General features: G+C 38.3%; 1 protein-coding gene across 4 annotated transcripts in view; it reads left to right on the forward strand.

Annotated features, from left to right (window-relative positions):
• The first annotated feature begins 279 nt into the window (after positions 1–279).
• Positions 280–20,500, forward strand: part of LOC136448319 (protocadherin Fat 4-like) — a 47,407-nt gene continuing 27,186 nt past the window's right edge. For 3 of the 4 annotated variants that reach the window (XM_066447713.1, XM_066447714.1, XM_066447715.1), the window contains exons 1-27: positions 281–410; positions 4,278–4,743; positions 6,504–6,581; positions 7,072–7,232; positions 7,568–7,630; positions 8,031–8,120; positions 8,480–8,572; positions 8,720–8,821; positions 9,082–9,195; positions 9,499–9,595; positions 9,846–9,973; positions 10,404–10,577; positions 11,161–11,292; positions 11,758–11,919; positions 12,548–12,741; positions 13,232–13,361; positions 13,943–14,025; positions 14,432–14,525; positions 14,861–14,989; positions 15,416–15,721; positions 16,053–16,280; positions 16,722–16,982; positions 17,286–17,376; positions 18,133–18,257; positions 18,743–18,870; positions 19,470–19,557; positions 19,922–20,012. In XM_066447713.1, the coding sequence (XP_066303810.1) occupies positions 4,653–4,743; positions 6,504–6,581; positions 7,072–7,232; positions 7,568–7,630; positions 8,031–8,120; positions 8,480–8,572; positions 8,720–8,821; positions 9,082–9,195; positions 9,499–9,595; positions 9,846–9,973; positions 10,404–10,577; positions 11,161–11,292; positions 11,758–11,919; positions 12,548–12,741; positions 13,232–13,361; positions 13,943–14,025; positions 14,432–14,525; positions 14,861–14,989; positions 15,416–15,721; positions 16,053–16,280; positions 16,722–16,982; positions 17,286–17,376; positions 18,133–18,257; positions 18,743–18,870; positions 19,470–19,557; positions 19,922–20,012 (3,433 nt within the window). In that variant the 5' untranslated portion in view covers positions 281–410; positions 4,278–4,652. Of the gene's footprint in view, positions 411–4,277; positions 4,744–6,503; positions 6,582–7,071; positions 7,233–7,567; positions 7,631–8,030; positions 8,121–8,479; positions 8,573–8,719; positions 8,822–9,081; positions 9,196–9,498; positions 9,596–9,845; positions 9,974–10,403; positions 10,578–11,160; positions 11,293–11,757; positions 11,920–12,547; positions 12,742–13,231; positions 13,362–13,942; positions 14,026–14,431; positions 14,526–14,860; positions 14,990–15,415; positions 15,722–16,052; positions 16,281–16,721; positions 16,983–17,285; positions 17,377–18,132; positions 18,258–18,742; positions 18,871–19,469; positions 19,558–19,921; positions 20,013–20,500 lie in introns of all 4 variants that reach the window. The other variant, XM_066447716.1, reaches the window with a different exon arrangement.

A 20,500-nucleotide genomic window follows, 5' to 3' on the forward strand; every position in this document is an offset into this window, starting at 1 on the left:
ATCAACAATACCTACAGAAATATTTTGTACCAAAATGACTTTTCCTACACGATGAAAAAAAATTCAAAACTTTAGAATTACAAAAATTTTATTATAGAAAAGTACAGAATTGTATTAGAGCATCTACCATATTGTTTCATGTTTTCTCTATCCTTAGAATGTCAGAAATGAGTAAGATATGGAAGTGCGGTATTGTATGAACAAACAGGGTGGGGTTTAGTGATACATGATCCCCCTCACTTGTCGTGCCCTTTGTCATGATAATCGCGCTCGCCCCCGTGTGACCTGGCCCGTTACAGAAACAGAACGGAAAGGGACCGTACACACAGACTCTGCCGGCGTGTTCTCGCACTTGTAGGGGGTGTTTTCAGTACACCAGGCGGACATCATGCCTTCTTCATAGCCTACAGGTAGGTTTGGATAGTGTAGAGTTAATACGAAGCACCTGTTGGGTTGCATGATAACTGTTAAGCACGCGGTTTGGTGGGAAGTCACTAGTCTACAATCTATTAAGGGCGGTGGCCGTCCCCCTCCCCTTGACTAACGGCAGATTTGGATTTCGTAAGGCATGCGAAGATTTAGTAGAATATTGAGATAGGTAATAGTCTCTGAGTGTTTATAGTACTAGTTAAAGTTGTATAATGGTAAGGGTTACGTGTGGTGTAGGATCTAGGTAGGCGGTGGCTACGGCAGGTGTGCGATGTGTCATGGGGCCAGGTGTGCCGGTACAGGACACTGATGGGCCGAGTGACCTGGAATTTGACCTGAGTAAACTCTGGGTGTGTCTCGTGTTAGTCCCGCCACAAGTGATAGGTACATGTTTCTATGACTTCCTTTAGAGTTTGAGTTGCTCGTCAATTATATAACTACAAGTCAAACAATGGCTTCAGAGACAAAATTCATGGTCACGCCTTCATGCAAGCCAGCCCAAACCGCAAAGTCCCAGCTGCAACGTGTACCTTTTTCTTCCCTGACACAATCTTACAAACCATGTCCATCTTGGTGACAGCTAAGACGTAGAAAACCATTATGATAGAAAAGCTAAGGTATGTTATATATACATAGGGATTTTGCCGTACGAAAGTGCTGGGACGTAAACACGCAAGGGCATAGTGCACGTACCGCCCTTGATCAACAGGTATGCTGAAAACATGTCATAGAACTTCGTAGGTGTTTTCATGGTGAACATAGAACTCAAGTGGGTAAAGGTGAAAGATTGGGGCGTTTCTGCCTCACAGTTCAGTTACCTGCATTCTGACTGCACTGACCCTAACGTATATCATATGTGAGGGCTGTGTCGACGGGGATAACATACTTATAATGTTTTCAATGGTGAAGATTGAAGTCAGGTGGGTAAAGCTTGACGATTGGGCGTTTGTGTCATGTAGTTCAGATACCTTTTTTGTGACTGCGCTGAACATAACGTATATGTAAGGACTGTGTCGACTGGGATAACATACTCATAATGTTTTCATGCTGAAGATAGAACTCAGGTGGGTAAAGGTGGAAGATTATATTGGGGCGTTTGTGCCATACAGTTCAAATACCTTTCTTGTGACTGCACTGACCCTAACGTATATGTGAGGGCTGTGTCGACAGGGATAACATATTTATAATGTTTTTATGGTGTAGCTTGAAGTCAGCTGGGTAAAGTTTGAAGACTTGTGTCACACAGTTCAGATACTTTCATTGTGACTGCATTGACCCTTACGTATATGTGGGTAGCTGTGTCGACAGGGCCCTAACATACTTCTGATATTTTGATGGTGTAGCGCTAGCTTGAAGTCAGGTGGGTAAAGTTTGAAGACTTGGGCGTTTGTGTCATACAGTTCAAATGCCTTCTTTTATGACTGCACTGACTGTGTTGACAGGAGAGACTTACTTATAATGCTTAACCTTGTAATGCATACAGAGCATTTCCAGTCCTGGGTACATGTTTGTAGTATACTTCTATTTTCAGTCTTATCTCTAGTAAAAGATCTCAAGAGGGGGAGGGGTTCCGGCGATAATACATTCTCTTAAGTTCTTTTCATTTCGAGTGCAAGCTGTGAGAATACGCGTGTTTTTACAGCTTTGTTTTCCTAATAGGAAAGGTGGGTTCTTTATAGAGTGACCTGGGAGGTCTGCCTGACGTTGGGACATGTTGACAAGATTAGGAGTATCTCTATGCATTAAGCTAGACTCGGTACAAAGACTGTTTACGTGTCCCGTTATCCTTTCCTCTGCAGTTGGCACACACGGTAGACAGGTGTGTCCTTGAGTATAAAATACCTGACCCCCCTCCCCACGTTAGTGTTATCATATATCACTTCCCAGCAACCAAACTACGCTCTTTGACGCGGTGTACTTATTTACGACAGTTACGCAGGTTGTTGTGGGTGCGGTAGGCGAATCCGATAAGGGTCAATCGGTTTAGTGACAGCTGGCCTCCCTAGTCACAGATATATGTAGACCATATCCGTCCCATGGGATGTAATAGCATTTTTAAAAAGAAATAACAAAAGGAATCACAGGTGAGATTATTGTTCCAAACCGCTTTGTCCTCTATCAATGAATCATACAGAGCTATAAACGTTTATTATAGATAATAGAGAGGTTGGGATTTCTGAGTCATGTGGCAAGTATTCATGGCGGAAACGAACAACATGAAAGAATAATTGCGATAGACTACTAATAGTAGTGTGTAATTCTGTACAAAACAAACTGCTAGGGGTAGTCTCTACCTGACTAACTATAGGGAGAATGATTTCCCTGGAGAGTTTGGCCACCATAGGCCGCAGGAAAATGTTAGCCTTCCCGCAGACTGACTCTCCTGGCCAATTATTCCCCTTTTTTTGCCAAATTCTTCGATCCGTACCCCGTAGGAAGGCCTGGTTGAGGCTAAGGTTCCCGAATTGTCACGAATCTCTCAGAAGACAGAACAGTTCGATTTTGTTCTATGTACTTGTGGCCTTTCAAGATGCCGCCTTAGACAAACTGGGTTGGGTAGCCGTTTTTTCCGGGTTAATCATCAACGTACGTGACACGATGAGGTCTTGTCAATGTTTGAAGACCTATTCTTAAACTAATATGGCCATTTTGATGAGTTCGCTCTCCAAACCTCAGCGTCCAGCCCAGCAACAACTGGTGTGCTGACAATGTACACCACGTGTACAAACACATTTATCAAATACTAATTGATAGTGAAGTGTCTTGGCAATATTTGAATGGTCTAATTATTGGACGATCGGCTGGACTTTCTCACACTAAGGGCCCTAAAATGAGCGTAATTTTGTGTTGAAGTTAGAAATAATTCAAAAGAATGCATTATCAAATCGTTCAAAATGTATGAATGTGAATGAAAATAATCTAAAGACTGGCGACAATACTCTGCATTCTAATGGTATTTTCATTGTCAAAAATATGTGTACCATTATATTGTGCCTTGCATTCTCGGTGAATGTAACGCCAATTGTTTACAGTCTTCAGTGTCCCGGTACCTGTGTGGATTTCTCAATGCACACAATGTCTTTTCTCCTAAACCTTTTGATAACAGCAGTACCGTGAAGACATACTTTTCACCTCTTTCCAACCGGAAAGTTGTGGGCGGTTTTTCTGAGTCGCCATGTGTAACGCCTTATTGTACGACACGGTAGGGGAATAAATTGAATGACCGCTGTGACAGGATTCGTACAAATGACAGATTTCTCCCGTGTGGTGTGCGTAGCCTGGATGCCAGACCCCCTATCTCTAAAATATCTATCGTGTGGGGATAGACATTTTAGAGATTGGGGGCCTGGCATCTATGCTAGGTGTACGAGGGATGATCAATAAGTTCTGGGCCTCACGAAAAGCCAAGGTGCACAACTCAAATTACGGAGCATAATCATATTGTATAAAGTCTTTCGAATTCCAGTCATCGTCCTTTTAACAATCAGTAGGTCAGTGGAGAGAGAAACAAAGGTTAACTGGAAATCTTCGCAGACAGTGTCAAAAAGTTTGACGAGGTTTCCCTTCGTATTTCAACTTTATAGAAGTGTGCATCTGACTTTCAGTAGAGTAAGCAACCCGCACACATCAGGTCGCAGGTCAATTGTTCCTGTTTGTTTCCTTCTCTGTCACATAAACATTACTAGGTGTCGCCTGCAAAGTGATGCTTATAATGATTTCATACTAGGCTTTATACTATGTAACTACGCCCCAGAATATTTGAGCTGTGCACCTTTTTTCTTGATGCAGCTCAGAACACCCCTCGTACTATGTGCCTTTGTGTAACCCTTTACTTGTCATCATTGCAGAAAATTACGGAAGTGACAAGGTTCAAAGTTGACTGAACATCAAGAGCGACAGGTGACTGGTGTAGCGAACTTGACGCAGGTGCAACAGTACCTTGAAGGACCTTACAACAACAACAACAAGTATTAAAAACTCGTGCCGTCGGTACCCGTGGATTGTCCAAGGGTGGTCCTACATTACCCGTCCAGCCGTGTCATTGTGAGGATTTCACGGCGGGCTTTCTGTGCGCGGGTCGCGCGGAACGAGCCTGAAATTTCACCCGGCCAGGTGGAGACATTCAAGCCGCCCAAGAGTGTGACTAAAGTGCGGTAAATCCGGGAAAATTGGCCCGGAGGAATTTGAGACGGTACCTGCTCTTGTGAGACAGGTTTAGAAACATGGCGATGTCCAGGGAAAGTGGAGTGTCCAGCTGGATGTTTGTTATAACAACGGCGGTACTTCTAGGGACGTACGAAGTCTCAGCACAAGGTAGGAAGTTTTCCCATCCTTAATCATCAAAAACTCCCTGTATTATCTTCTTCTTCTTGTTTACATTATCCCCGATACATGCATATAATATGTATATGGATGTAAGGCCATGCTATCAACAAAAAGATGACACTATTTATTGATATCACAGAAAAGTAGGAATCAAATGCTTTTTATTCATAAGTGTCCACATAGGCTTTAGCTTTATTCGTGATATATGATAAATCATTGTAGCGGTATACCCCGGTATACCGGCACTGACGATTAACCCTACGACAAAGTCACGATCTAACCCTATTAAGCATGCACATTGGGCACAGGGACCTTTCGCGAGCCGCTATAATGAGTCAGTAGCACCACTTGACACATGCTGTGATTTGGAGGAGTGTTAGCCGCTTGAGTGAGTTTGAATGGAGCCCCGAGGGATCGATAATTATCTATTCTGTCCACGCTCTCCAATACACTATTAATGACAAACCGATTGAGACGGCAAATAGATAGGAATCGTCTGGAAAAACAATCAATGAAATTGTATTTTAAACAAAAGAATAGATCTAAAACAGAAACATATGTATATACGCCAAAAAAGAGTTAATCAAGTAACCTGAAATGATTTTGGCGTGTCTTGTAATCTAGATGTCTAACCTTCATCTTCGTAGAAACACATGTATAGATTTATATATCAAGGTCAAAAATTTATAGCTTAGAAATATGATGAATTTAGAGCTAACATTACATGGCCAATAATTCAATCCATTCAATCTAATATTCAATTCTAGCATTTTATAAACTTACAAATGAAAAGCGCTGGTCCATACTTCCTCCACATATTGATTTGCGTTACGACAAAAGCAACTTTGGAGGAACTCTGCTTCAGTTAATGTTAAACCCATAAGCCTAAACAAGCTCGTACACCTAAAACAATCACCACACTGCATTCTTGCAGTATTGACTTTAACTTGTTGACTGTAGCTTAGTGTTTTGAGGAACTTTTCAACCTCAACTTATTTTGAGAGAACTAATAACTACATGTATACAGTTCAGGAGCTGATGATAATGACAGTTCCTAAAAGCTATGTTTATATTACAGACTGAAGGAAGTTTGGTGAATGAGGAATTACCCTGTTTCTGGTCAAACTATGCATTTCCGTAATCAATACTTTTTCATGTAGAAAGCATGTTGTTGTGAATCATAATGCATAAGGACTTTGGACCCTATAGAAAAGTACTTTAAGCTCAGTTGATGGATTAAAAATGGTGCCCGGGGCACAGTAGCTAACATTCTGTGGCATTTACACTCACTCCTATTTCAAGAGAAGAAAGGCATCCCTACCTCATTATGCTGGCTCCATGGAAAACACATCAAAGTTGTAAGTTAGGGATGGCATATGGGTATAGGGGTTAGGGCTTTCATTCAACCCCTATACATGTACATGTATTCGATACCTTTTAAACAAGCTTTTGACCAAACTTCAAACCATAAAGAATAATTATGCAAAATCAAAACATTGATATTGCAAATATATGTAATGTAGTACGTACGCTTTACAAAAAGATTATTGATAATCATTCATATACAGTCATGGTGCTGTGCTTTGAGTTTTCCCTTTTGTGTGTATCTCTTACAAAGTAATAGCATTAGATAATATTCACAAGAAATGCACTATATGGCTGCAACACAAAACAGGTATACCATTACTAATGTCAAATAGGGTACTTTAAATTGGTTACATTATATTGTACATGACATGTTACCACAGAGTCTGCGGAACTGTGCTGGGCAAACTCAACCTCAGGTCGTCTCATTTTTGAAGTTGAGGAAAACATGTTTACAACAGGTATGAATATGGCATTATATGTTATAGACTGGGTATCCTTAAAAAAACAATCTATCAGATCAGTAGAATAGTGCTACCCAGCTGTTTGAAAATTTCAATAAACAATTTAAAGCAATGCAATAACACAGGGCCTGGTATGTTGCTGACTGCTATGTTGGCTTGGCACAGGCCTGCCCTTGGAGTGCATGTTCTGTTTCCTGATATTTTTCCCTCCTTGGATCAAATAATTTGAACTACTTATTAGCATGTGATAATGCTTACATTGTGATATAAAGTACATAAGAAAGTGCCTAGGTGTTAGAAATACTCCATACTTCAAAACATTTTCTTTTAGCTTCTGAAAAAAGTCAATAACATCAGAATTTGCCATATGTTTTGTACACAATTTTTTAGCAATAAGGTGATCAAAATGTTGAGATCCACAATGGCAATAGAAAAGTTAATATTTGTTTCATACTTGAATGTGATAATAACTTTTACCAACTTTTAGGTGAAGCAGTTACAAACCTGAATTTCTTCGGGACTTATGGGGTGAATATCTCTAGCATCACTATAACATCACAGACACCAGGAGGATACTTCAGCTTAGACTTACAGAATAATGCTGACTTTGTTGCACTGATGTTGCTAAGGGACATTGATAGAGATGGGGTGAGTGGACAAAATGAATTTCTTGTTTTTCAGACCTCAGAACATTTTGGTTCGTGATGCAAACATCTTTGTTCCTAGCATACATTAAGTTTTAGGAGACTATCACTATCAGTAACAGTGCTCGTATAATGCGTTATTTTCTTCATGATACGTATGTGACATATGGAATGATTCTTTGAATGATTCAGAGTATGATATATGCAATAGTCTAGCTTATACCTCACTGATAAAATAATAGAAGTCTACTAAGTGTGAAATTCCATTTTTCCATTATCAAATCAAGTGCCTAAGGTACACAATGTTATGTAATTTTAACCCCCTTTTTTCACTTTTAGCCTCCAGTTCTTACCAAGATTGAATTGACAGTATCCTGTTCATCTGATCAAATCAGTGCGGCGGTAAGTGTTTTCTTTCACTTTCTGAAGTTCATTTCAATTTACAAAAAACTGATTAGGACCCCTTGACATTATCTAAAGCAGTAAAGCTTAAGACCGTAAAACATTTAACATATGACTAGAAGTTTAGAAACCTAGGAGCAAAATATTTAGGATACATTGCTCTTAATTGCAACAGTCTCAAGATATGGGCTCCTTTTGTAGATTGTAAATCAAAGCAATGAAAGCTGGCTATAGCTATAAGAAATTGGTTGAGCAGATAGATGTGTACGCTCTGCTAACAGCAGACCTCATGTGAATGTTAGGTTAATGTCACCTTTTATGATATCGTCATGATATCGTTTAAGCTGTTTTTATATTTTTCTGACTAATGTTGAATAAAATAGCTGACAATTACTTACAGAGGGAAACAAACATCGTCGTCACGATAGGAGATGCCAATGATAACAACCCAGAGTTCCAAGATACTCCCTATACAACTTCTGTCAGTGAGGTATGTACGAAAGGTTCAGCATCAGTGATATCAATGATATTGTGAACATTTGTCAATATTGTCTGCAGCGTAATTAAATCCTACCATTTAGCTGCATTTGTTTTTATCTAGGAAGCATACATCTGCCATGATGTCCATTGGTATAATTATATGCAGACGTCACCTGATTGGTTGAAGCATGTGAAAAATACAACATGAACATTATTTTTAACTCAATTCAAATTGACAATGTGTGTAACGTTATTTGCAGTTTTAATCATCTATCTCAAACTCAGCAGGAAGAGATATTCATACATGTAACTTTGCAAGGCAAAGTTTTGCATATGTAAAACATTACTAATCAGAATTTTCCTCCATAGTACACTCAAGTTGGATCAACAGTCTTCACCTTGTCAGCTACAGATATCGATAGTGGAGCAAACAGCGCGAGAATATTTTCTCTTCTCAGTAATGTAAGTACTTAAAAACATCTCAAAGGAAAACAACTTAGCATTCAAATTCCATTCGTATTCAACTTCGCATTTACAGATTTGAAAGCAAAATAGATATGAATGAATATGACAGAGGATGACATTGTCCTTTATTTTATTCCTTGTCAGTCTTCCTACTTTGCTGTTGGAACCACTGGACCTGTGACCTTAGCAAAGTCACTGAATTATGACATTGGCCCACGACAGTTTGAGCTTCTTGTGCAAGTTCGGGTAAGTTTACAGGGACAGTTTCTATCTAACCAGCTGCTGAGGCATTCCTAAAGTCTTAGAATGAGTCAGCCATGCATTGACTGAATAAGAAAAAAACTTTTCATGACCATTTAAGGTGTTATCTTTTAGCTTTTAGGGGTACCTTGCTTCATTAATGTTACTTTGTTGTTGTTTGAAAATGGCTGAATAATCATTACTTAAAACTAACCCTATCTTTTTTGTACATTTCATATAATGTATTTCATTGCTTTCTTTTTCAGGACCAAGGAAACCCATCTAGAAGTTCCAACACAACACTGACCATAGATGTAACCGATGAGGATGATCTGGACCCAGTCTTTCAACATGACATCTATGAAGCTACTGTCAGAGAGGTGAGCTGGTATCCTCTTTCAAAGTTTTAAGTCTGATTCCTATTTTTGTTGATTTTATATAAGGATTGTTTATTGTGTAGCTCACGGTTACTTCCCATACTTCATTGCCGGTATTGACTTCTCAAATTTGACTCAGCAGTAATATTTCCACACTCAGGCTATGTCTGTAAGGAATGAATTACATGTAGCAATTATTCAAAAACATCTGAGTCTTAATATATTTTCTTGATGGTATTGAATGATCTTTCTGCTTTTAACACTTAGAATAAAAAGTAACAACTATTATGCATTGTTTAAATCCAGAATGCAACAGAGAGCCTGAACACATCCCCTGCTACAATCCTTGCCTATGACCAAGACTTTGGAATAAACCAGACACTGGACTACTCTATACAAAAAGGTGTGTGATATCTAACAATTTGTAGTTTTTGTTCACTGTTCAGGAAGTACCAGTTTTTGTTCAGAGATCATGAAGTACCAGTAAGTGTTACTACCAAATGGTTGGACCACATGAATAATGAATGTCAACCTTTGCTTCTATCATCCCCTAGTAGTTATGCAAAATATATTGCTTAATCATTTTAATTCCTGGCATTGCTGTACGATCAGCAAATTTCCTTAACGTTATATCATTTAATTCCGCTGTGCAGCCTCCTCCACACCAACGGACCTACCGGACCTGATGGACTACTTCAGCATCGATGGTTCAACAGGAGAGCTGTCTGTGGTCAGGGGACTGGACAGAGAGGCAGTACACGATGTTACACTCACCATTAAGGTACACTACTTGAGATGGCCTTCCTCACACAAACTCTAAATAACAAATTATAAAACTGGTAAAAAAGCAGCAAAACAAATAAATGTAATTCCCTTACATTTGATTAAATGTATTGAAAATCTTGTTCTTCAGATTTGGATAAAATAAAGGTATTACTTAACAGTCATCATTGACAAGAAAAATTATAATTGTGCTGTCTTGCTTGCTTTGGAGAATACAAAATCCATCAAAAAGCAGTGAGATCAAGATTAGATTACCAGTATTAAATTTTCAAGAAAATATAGTTGACTGTGAATCGACTATAATATGGATTGTACTTTTATCAAGAGGTTATGTAGTTCATGATATTTTGGCATGCTTCTGAAAAACACAGCACTTCACAGGTCATACAAAAAACTGCACTAATCTCAAGTAATGATTTCTCTCTCAGGCAGTGCAGTCAGACAACAACGTCAGATCAGCAGAGGCTCGTGTCTACGTCGTTGTACAAGACGCCAACGACAACCGACCACAGATGTCTGCTAGCCAGTACCAGGCAACAGTGGTGGAGAACGCTCCCAGTGGTACTCCTGTACTCACTGTCACAGCGTCAGACAAGGATGAGGTATGAGAAATGTACTGAGGATGAATCTGTATCAATATAAAAAACAGACAATGAGCATGTAAATCTAGAAAGGTAACATTTTCACGCAAATAGTTCAGGATCTTTACCTTCACATGGTCTAGCCTAACATTAACTACTGTGACCGTTTATTTTTACTCAAACACAATCATATCATATGGTGACCAGCCCCTCCAGCTGCTGTCCTGCCACTTACATAATATGTAATTGAACACCACAAGGTGTCTGCTACTTTACAAGTTACCATGGTGACAGGGGTCTGGTCCGGGTCATTTACCTTTAAGCTATTTCTTTCGAGCTGAAGAAGAAGAGGAAAAATGGAGCAAAACCAATATCATGTTTCCCTTCTGTGAAGGCTAAAACATGATGATAATTGTATCTTTTCTAACGTTCAATAAATAGGCCTGTTTCTTTGGAACTAGATACCTTTACGGATATGGTTATCAGTATAAAAAAATGTTTGGAAGGTTGAAAATTAAAAAAAAAAAAATGGCTAAGGACATTTGTGATGGGTGTAATGTTTGAAAATGACCTCAAATATAACAAGATGTGAACATCTTTTCAGGGAGAGAATGCAGTGTTCACGTATGTGCTGGAACCATCAGATGTCTTCACTATTGACGGCTCCACTGGTTACATCACCGTCAGTAACAGCAGTATACTGGACAGGGAGACAAACAACAACTTCACACTACAGGTAAACAGAACATAGATATTGCACATTGATTATGATGATATCTGCGTTACAATCACTAAGATATTAAGAAATTCATTGATTAGGTTGCAACTGATACTATGTGAAACAGAACATGAATTTGTTTATTGACAAAGTTATGAAGCAATATGTGTTTTTAAGCTAACTGATACATAGTTTTAAAGTTACATAATTTTCTTTTCAAGCCTGACAATCTTATTGTTACCAGCAGTATTTACACGATGTCAAGTAAAGTGACCATTTGGTTCAAAAGGTATGGCAAAATCTGATGCAAAAGCTAAAAATGTGATAAGAACTTATCTGTGTGCCTAAATAGTATTATTAAAAGTAAAACTACCCTCAACCCCTACTCCATCGGGAAAAGAGTGAATGGATAAAGAATCTTAACCAGAAGAAAAACTTTTGATTAGTAATGTTCTTAGATTATCATGAAATCCCTATTTTCAGGTCTATGCAGTTGAAACAAACACTACAGAGAAGTATCGCAGCCCCTCGTCTACTGTTAGCATCACACTGTTGGATGAGAATGACAATAGCCCCACATTCACCGCCGACACATACGATGCTACAGTGTCAGAGGATGCAGCAAATGGAGTTGCTGTGACACAGGTAACAGGTTACAACTTTTTAAGTCTCTTTAACGATACAAAAACTGAAAATGAATATTTCTTTAACATTTCATCAACATCCGACTCAAAATAGACTGACCATATTTGGCATACATCACTGTTCTTAGAATCTATGTCTGAATGATTTCACCATTTCTTGCAAAATGTTGCCTTCTTGAGAATAAAGCGAGAAAAGTAGTAGGTTACAAAATGTGCCTACAGTTGTACTTTTTTCTCTAATTGCCATGACTTTATTGTGCACATTATGAGCTACATTGTGTATTTGTAGCATTCTGTATAATAATTAAACAAGACCAAAGGATGTCCAGGACCAAAAGATTTTTTTTAAAACAGAAGTCCTGCTGCAGTACTAAGGTCGGCCACCAGGAGACCCAACATCAACCCTGATAGTTGAGTTCACAATACCTACCAACATACCAAATATCATTGCAAGTTAAACCAGAGGTTTTGAACCTTCTCTCTGCTGCCTAACTCTGTGCAGAGAATGTAGTGCCAAACAGCTACTTAAGTGTGATAAAGGTAAAGATATTCTGCCGGACACGCCGAAAAACTATTCCTCAATTTTTCATGGAGGTAACAATGCCCCACCCTGTCCTCCATGTCCACAGGTGACTGCAACAGATCCAGACTCCGGTACCAATGGTGAGATCAGCTACAGCATCATATTTGCCTCCAGCGACGGGAAGGACAAGTTCTCCATCAGTGCAGATGGAAACATCACAGTGTCGGGGAGTCTGGATGCCGACACTGTGGAGTCTTACGTCGTGGTGGTCATGGCTGCCGACCAAGGGGCTGCTTCAAGGTGAACTTGTAGATTTTGGTGTCTCAAATCTAGAACAGAATGTCAGACGATTTTATGAAGGCTAGACATCCAGAAAAACAATATAATCTCTATAATAAAATTAGGACATCACTTCCAGACGTTTCGGGTGACATCCATCACTCTTCATCAGTGTCACTAGAATGAACTGTCAGAACAAATACTGTACTACCTAGAGTTGGAGTGGGAAAACAGTAGTGAGAAAGAATGTAAGGAGGTAACAAATTTGGAGTGAAATCTCCTTATACATCAAGGTTTTAGACAATATACATGAATTTGTGTATTATACACATATAGCATGTACATTATGACTATAGCTATGCTTATTTCTTATTAGCACTAACGTTAGTAATGGATATTTAGGTTAGGGTTAACTAAATGATTGCACAACTCCTCTTAAATTGAAAATAACATTTGGCTTAAACTTATCTTACTTCTAATTGCGCAATCTTTTGCTGATTGTATTTTTCAGGGTGACCACAGCTATATTGAACATCAATGTGACCAATGTGAATGACAATGAACCCCAGTTTGGTCAGGAGCAGTACACAACACATGTGTCTGAAGCAGCCGTAACTGGCACGGTGGTGGCTACCCTGAAGGTAAGGACAACTAGAGGGTCCAAACCTATACAATTTAATCTCCCTCCAAAGAGCTTTATCTACCACTTGAAAAACATGACCATAGCATGTCCATAACACGAGATATCAAATCCAGAAGCTCCAGTGCAGTATCTGAGAAAGTTGTTAGGGTGCCCAAAATCTACTCACACGAAATATGAAGACAATCCATCCAGGCATTCTTGAGTTATGCTATTCACAAGCACACAGACACACACGCACCCAAAAAACACAACCTTCTTGGCAAGAGTAAAAAAAACAACTTTTAGATGGTCAAAGGGCTAAAGTTTGTAAGGAAAGTTTCTTGTTATTATTTTGATAGTTACGTCATGATTGAGTTTAGAAGCATTGTTTACCATGGGTTCCTGACATATCAACTTGACATGTCCTTGGTGCTGAAAACAACTTCTATTGAGGGAGACCCGACCAAATTGATACAAATACTCAAAGCCTTTCTGAGTAGCTATAGAGACTTAATGCCGCAACACAGATTCTTGAAAAAAATGTTTTCAACATAAATATCCAAGAATATCATAATTTATTATCATCATATTCTGTTCCAGGCCACTGATGGTGACAGAGATGCGCAACTCACATTCCTGATAGAAGATGGGAGCTTTGGACGATTCAACCTCACTGATGCAAGGTACAGCTTTCAGTATTTTCATTATTTGAATATCTAAAATATCTTGTTCACATGTACTGCTTCAAATTAAGCACTGTCAGTGACCAAGTTGCAAGCTTTATGGAAAGGCTAAACTTAAGATAACCAACACTGAAATGATTGGGACTTACCCAAATTTTTAGCTGGAATGGGCCAGTCTACAGTCGGGACGCGACGTTGTGGACACGTGACTGCAACAGGGTGTGTCCCCCTCTCTGTTCAGTGTTGGACAGTGAGCTCAAATGTAAACTGCTTCTTTAACTCCTCTTGCAAAATAGTGTGTCCTGGATGTGTTGAGAAAGTTTCAAAGTGTATTACCATGTATAGCTGGTGAGGTGATCATACCTGCCGTGACTTTATGGTACTTGTGATGTTGTTGTTTCTCCAGTGATGGTGAGGTGCAGGTGGTGACATCCACAGAGCTGGACCGTGAGATGACTGACAGCTACAACATCACTGTTAAAGTGTCTGATGGAACATATGTAAGTTCACTTCAACAAAATACAATTTTCTTTGCTGGTTTAATGTAAATTAAGCAAATCACTGTCTTGATGCCTTAAGACTTGATACACTGTTAACAATATATGGCACATCTCTGTGATTGCAATATGAACAAAATTAATCAAGTGAACAAAATGTAATGTAGTAAGACTTTTGTCAGAAGAAAAAACAATAACATATGGTACAATGTAATAAAGAATGCAGCAGATTATTTACAGATCATGACATCTAGAATACAAATCTGATTCAACAATTATCAACCCAATGTTTGACATGTCCTTAGTGCTGAAAACACCTTCTCTTGTGTTTTGTGCAGGAGGCCACCACCCAGGTGATTGTGACTATTCAAGACGTGAATGACAATTTCCCAGTGTTTAATCAGACAGACTACACATACACTATCCCAGAGGAGGAGACGACTCCATATGCAGTGGGATCTATCTCTGTAAGTATTAAACTTAATAATGATTTAACACATTGGCACAGTGAATGTTATATTTAGGTCTAACAGCACAGACTGAATGAGTGGAAAACATTCAGTTTGATATTCAGAAGATGAAATTTTTCATTTTAGCGCCCTGAAGTAGCTGTTTGGCATCATCTTTATATGAGTCTAGAAGGAACCAATTCCCTATTGGTTATAGAGTTAGGCAGCAGGGAGAACGTTAAGTCTTCAAACTTTTTATTGATTTACATAATTATTCCTATGCCAATAACTGTACGTTCCTTCTAGACTGATATAAAGAGTTATGATAAGCAATAACATTTGACTTTTTGTAATGTTTTATAATTCAACAAAACGCAAAATCTTACTGACTTCTGAAGCTAATGCTCTCCTAAATGGTTACTTAGTTCCTCTTGTGTTTTTCAGGCTTCAGACAATGACACTGGCTCCAATGGAGACATTCAATACTCCATACAACCGGCTAGTTCTGACTTCTCAGTTGACCAAAGTACTGGCCAGATCACAATCCTTCAGCCACTGGACAGGGAAATGTCTGCACAGGTCCAGTTTGTGGTTGTCGCCAGTGACCGTGGTCGACCCTCTCTGAGTTCCACAGCAACAGTGACCGTTGTTCTGCTGGATGTCAATGATAACCTGCCCATCTTCACACAGCAGTCATACATGGTCACGGTCAACGAAAATGTGACAGAGTCTGACCTCATAACACTACAGGTAAGAAGTGTTATGATTGCTATGATTATGCTCTGGAGATATGTTATGTTTTACAAATCAAATAGACATTATAGCACGTTTAACTGCATTTTTATGTTGGCTGAATGTTAAAAATCACTGTAATGCAGATTTTACTTATGTATCTAGTGTGTAACTCCAACACTAATCTGTATCTGAATCTGGATATTCCAATGAGGATTCATTTCCAAATATGCATACATATGTACAATACATGTATATAATGTAGATTGCAATATGGGAAAAGCTACTGTCAACAAATTTAAGCTGTTAAGCTTTTTGCATGAATATGTTTTGTCTTCTCTCTTTGCAGACTACAGATTCTGATTCAGACCCCAACAACAACACCAACTATATCATTACGGAGGGGGACACAGCAGCCTTCAACATTGACCATACTACAGGGAAGTTGTCTCTGGTGACACCACTGGACAGGGATGGTGGACCCGCCAACTATACCATAAGAGTCATGGCTTACAACACGGAGCTGTACGATGGTAGTGGGGACAATGATACAGCAACTGTTGTTGTTTCAGTTCAGGTGGGTCACGTGGCTATCAAATTATAGTTCGGAGCTACTGTGCAATTGTTTGTCATTCTGTTCAAGTGTTCTTTCGTGCAACTGTATTTGACAAGTGAATGGAAAGGAAAAAGGTTACTGACATTATCAATTCAAAACACCATGCTTTTGTTTAGAAGGGATTGAAGCGAACATTTCAGATATTGCACTTATACTGAGTACTTCAAATTGTTTTGTTGGTAGGGCTGAAAAATGTCAAATTACTTCCACCTAAGATATCATAAGTGATGTTATGATACAGTGATCAGCTATTACATGTGTCATGATGTTATTGTCTGTTACACCAAAGGGCGGTTATACCGGCTATATAGATACAGATACAGAAGTTATAATGCTTTTTAAAGCACATTTTGCTAGTCATGATCTGACAGATAACAAATGGTGTATTCATATTTTTTTCAGGACATCAATGACAACCCACCAGTCTTTAGTTCAGACCAATACTTCTCAATTATCGTGGAAAACATCACAATGGGAAGCATGGTGTTAACAGTGAATGCAACAGACGAGGACACAGACCCAGCCAATAAGGAGATTCGTTTCAGCATTGTCTCAGGAGATGACAATGGTGTTTTCAGTATCGACCAATCATCCGGAGCGATCACAGTAATGAAGGAGATTGACTATGACCCACCGAGCAACAACATGGGATTTGAACTTCAGGTGAAATGATCATTACTTTTATCTTTCATGGAAATTTTAGAGTCCGGCATAGTTGAGTGTTCCATGTAGTCTTAAAAGTAGTGTGTGGCCTTAAATGGGTTGGTAAGCTCTTTCACAATCACATTACTTTTTTTCATCTTTTGCAAAGTTAGCACTTATAAGGTGTGTCTCATATAATGCACTTTTTACTGACAATATATGATAAGAAACAATTTCTTTTATTACTATATATATAGGAGGTACAATATTATTACCGCAAAAAAAAAAAAACTTCCTTACCTTTTCTTCCTTTTTTTTCTACAGGTTTTGGCAACAGATGGCATCCATACCACCATAGCGGTGGTCAACATAACAGTGACTGATGTTAATGACAATACACCAGAGTTCACACAAGGTATTCCTTCACCACACTTCAGAAAGTCTCTAGGTTTATGAAAAGAAAAGACAACTCTTTTCCTCTTAAAAAGCAAAATGATTTTATATCTAGCAGGGTCTTGTAGAAAACAATTTGCTTTCAATTATCAGAAATAGTATTAAAAACAATGTTTTACAAATGTAAAATATTAGCAAGTTTAGAAGGTCTAAAGAATCATATTCAGCATTAACAAAAGCTGTATTACATGGCCTACTTGCAGGATGACCTGTATGTTTTGCATTATTTCTGTTCCTTTTCTTTCTTCTGCAACACACTTACAAGCAGGTATTGTACCTTACTACAGATTTTTTTAAAAATCTAATGATCCATGATACAAGCAAACATACTACATATCGATTATCAATTGAACATGAATGATGTACTGATATGAGGAATACAACCCAGTGTTAGAAGCAGAATGGAAGAATCTGTATCTATATAGCCGGTATAACTGCCATTCGGCGTAACACACCAGCTTAAGAAGGTGAGTAACAATCAAAAACAGTATACTCACAGTTCTCCCTGTGTATTTCCTGGCCAACGAAAACATTTTCTTTGTATGGAGAAAAGGGAAACACTAACGGATAAGTAAAAGAAATTATCCTGTTTGCACCATTACATACATGTTTTACACCTGATACATTTGTTAAGCCATACTTAAATATTCAATATTTTTTCAGCAAAACTTAAAATTGAATAAGCCATCAACATTTGCTTCTTTTCCTTTTTTTGCAGATGTTTATGAAGTAGAGGTCAATGAGACAGCAGCAACAAGGAGCGGAGTTGTCATGGTGATGGCCACAGACATGGACAGTGGAGACAATGGGAACGTCGTCTACACAATCATCTCTGGGAACGAGGTGTGTTCAATGTAGTGTTCGTCATTTCTGTGATTCTTTGTTCTATCTTCTCTTCTATTACCTACTGCCAGCATCACCACATTATCTTGAGGAAGAAACTGTCAATAAAGAATATGGCTTGTTCAATCATCCCAAAAAATGTCAGGACCTACAATGACCAAATTCATTGTCTAACTGAGATTGAGTAGGTTCAGTTTTATATCAATGATCGTTCACTTCACAGGACACCATGTTATAAAAGCACAGGACACCATGTTATAAAAGCACAGGACACCATGTTATAAAAGCACAGGACACCATGTTATAAAATGGTTACTTTGAAGTATCTCCTTCTGCTTTCTATGAGAAACTTTTGACATATTAGATAGCTGAAAAAGCAAAATTAACTATAGTAAGTGAGTAATGACAACAAAAAGAATATGGAGACAAACTTTAAGGTTAATCCTTTTTTTCTTCAGTTATAAAATCTTCTTTCCATGTAACAGAACACGTTTGCCATTGATGCTGTTTCTGGGGAAATCACCTTGGTTACATCACTAGACCATGATCAGGGGAACAAGTCTTACCAATTAGTGGTGGAGGCAAAGGATGCTGGTACTCCAGTCAGGAGCAGGTAAGAATTCATCAGTGATTCCTACATTCTGTGGTTCCTGTATTCTCTGTATTGAGCTAACAACACAGAAATAACATCTAGAGCAGAGCTGACTCCAAGTTTTATTTCTACTTCGGACTCCATGTCATCTGAGGCAGTGATAAAATCTTGCTTGGGGATATGCAAGTTTACTAGGTTGCCTGATAATACAGTAGTGCAAGTTGCTTAGGTGGTGGATTTGTATGCCTAATCAGAAAGTAGTTCAGCTTCCATTCTTGCCTATCTTGAATATTTAACAGATATCCAATTTCATCAAAACTTCTCCTTACTTTGTAACTCTCCTAATACAATGTGCTAAAGCATGTTAGAGAAAGGATTCTAAAAGAATTTTGTAACGTACAGCTACAAATTGAAGAAAATGTTCACCAGATACAGATGCATTCCATTTTCATGCCCTACATACATTGAATAAAATATGTTATAGGGCACTTTTGTAAAATGATATATGACAAAATGGCTGACAGTAATCCATGACAAATAGAGCCAGTCATCGGAAGTTATATGTATAGTTACCATGCTTGGGAAGGTTGAATGTGATCATAACTTTTTTCATTTCCCAGCACCGCCACTGTGGACATCCTTGTTGTGAATGAGAATGACAATGCACCCGTCTTCCAGAACACAACATACAACTTTGAAGTCTATGAGGTAAATTATTATTCCTTGAAACATAATTTTGTTAGAGTCAAACGAGACCATGTGTATGAAATCCTGTCATAATGTGTACATCATAAGAAAACCATGAATACAAGATAAAAACCTAGCTGGACAATATAGTCTTGGAGATCATGCTTATTTATCATGCTGACTTGTTTCTTACTAGACTCTGTAACAAAATCTACCAAGTAAATGAATAAAAAGTGCTTCCAAAATCATTATCATCAACTGTTATTTTAAAAGTCAAAGAGGTTAAAAAGTAACATATATGATCAGGTGTACAGAGAAATTTCATAGTTACCATGTACTGTACCAGAAAAACAGCATTTAATTCCTTTTTTACCTTTCCCTGTAGAATGAAAGGAGAAACACTTTTGTAGGCATGGTTCCTGCCTCTGACTTGGATGGTGACACTCTGTCTTACACAATAGGAGATTCAGTCATGGGTGAGTATGAAACACAACAATCCTATCATTAGGATATGATATCCAACACCAAATCATTCTTCATTCTACTGTACATCAAATTTATCTCAAATGTCTGACATTTTAATGAAATTATTGATATGATTGTGGAGTCTAGAACAATTATTAAGAAATCTGTGATTTTTTGCTGTACATGATTTTGATATCATGCACCTATTTCTATATATCAATGATCTGTTGAAGTAAGCAGAGAATTTTCGTAGTTTTTGATCAATATCAGAGTATGAAATGGCCCAATAAAATATTACCCTTTCCTTGGAGCTTAAATTTTGGGTTCTTAATCATATTACCTGTTGATATTATCCCTGTGCATATTAAATCATACACTTCACCTCACAGGATATTTCAATATTGACTCATCTACAATGAAATGTTACCCTGTCCTTGGTGCTGAAACATAGGCTCTTATTCAAATCATCTTGTGATATTGCCCCTGTGTGCCAAAATAA

The sequence above is a fragment of the Branchiostoma lanceolatum genome, chromosome 14 (assembly GCF_035083965.1).
Source record: "Branchiostoma lanceolatum isolate klBraLanc5 chromosome 14, klBraLanc5.hap2, whole genome shotgun sequence".
Taxonomy (NCBI): Eukaryota; Metazoa; Chordata; class Leptocardii; order Amphioxiformes; family Branchiostomatidae; genus Branchiostoma; species Branchiostoma lanceolatum.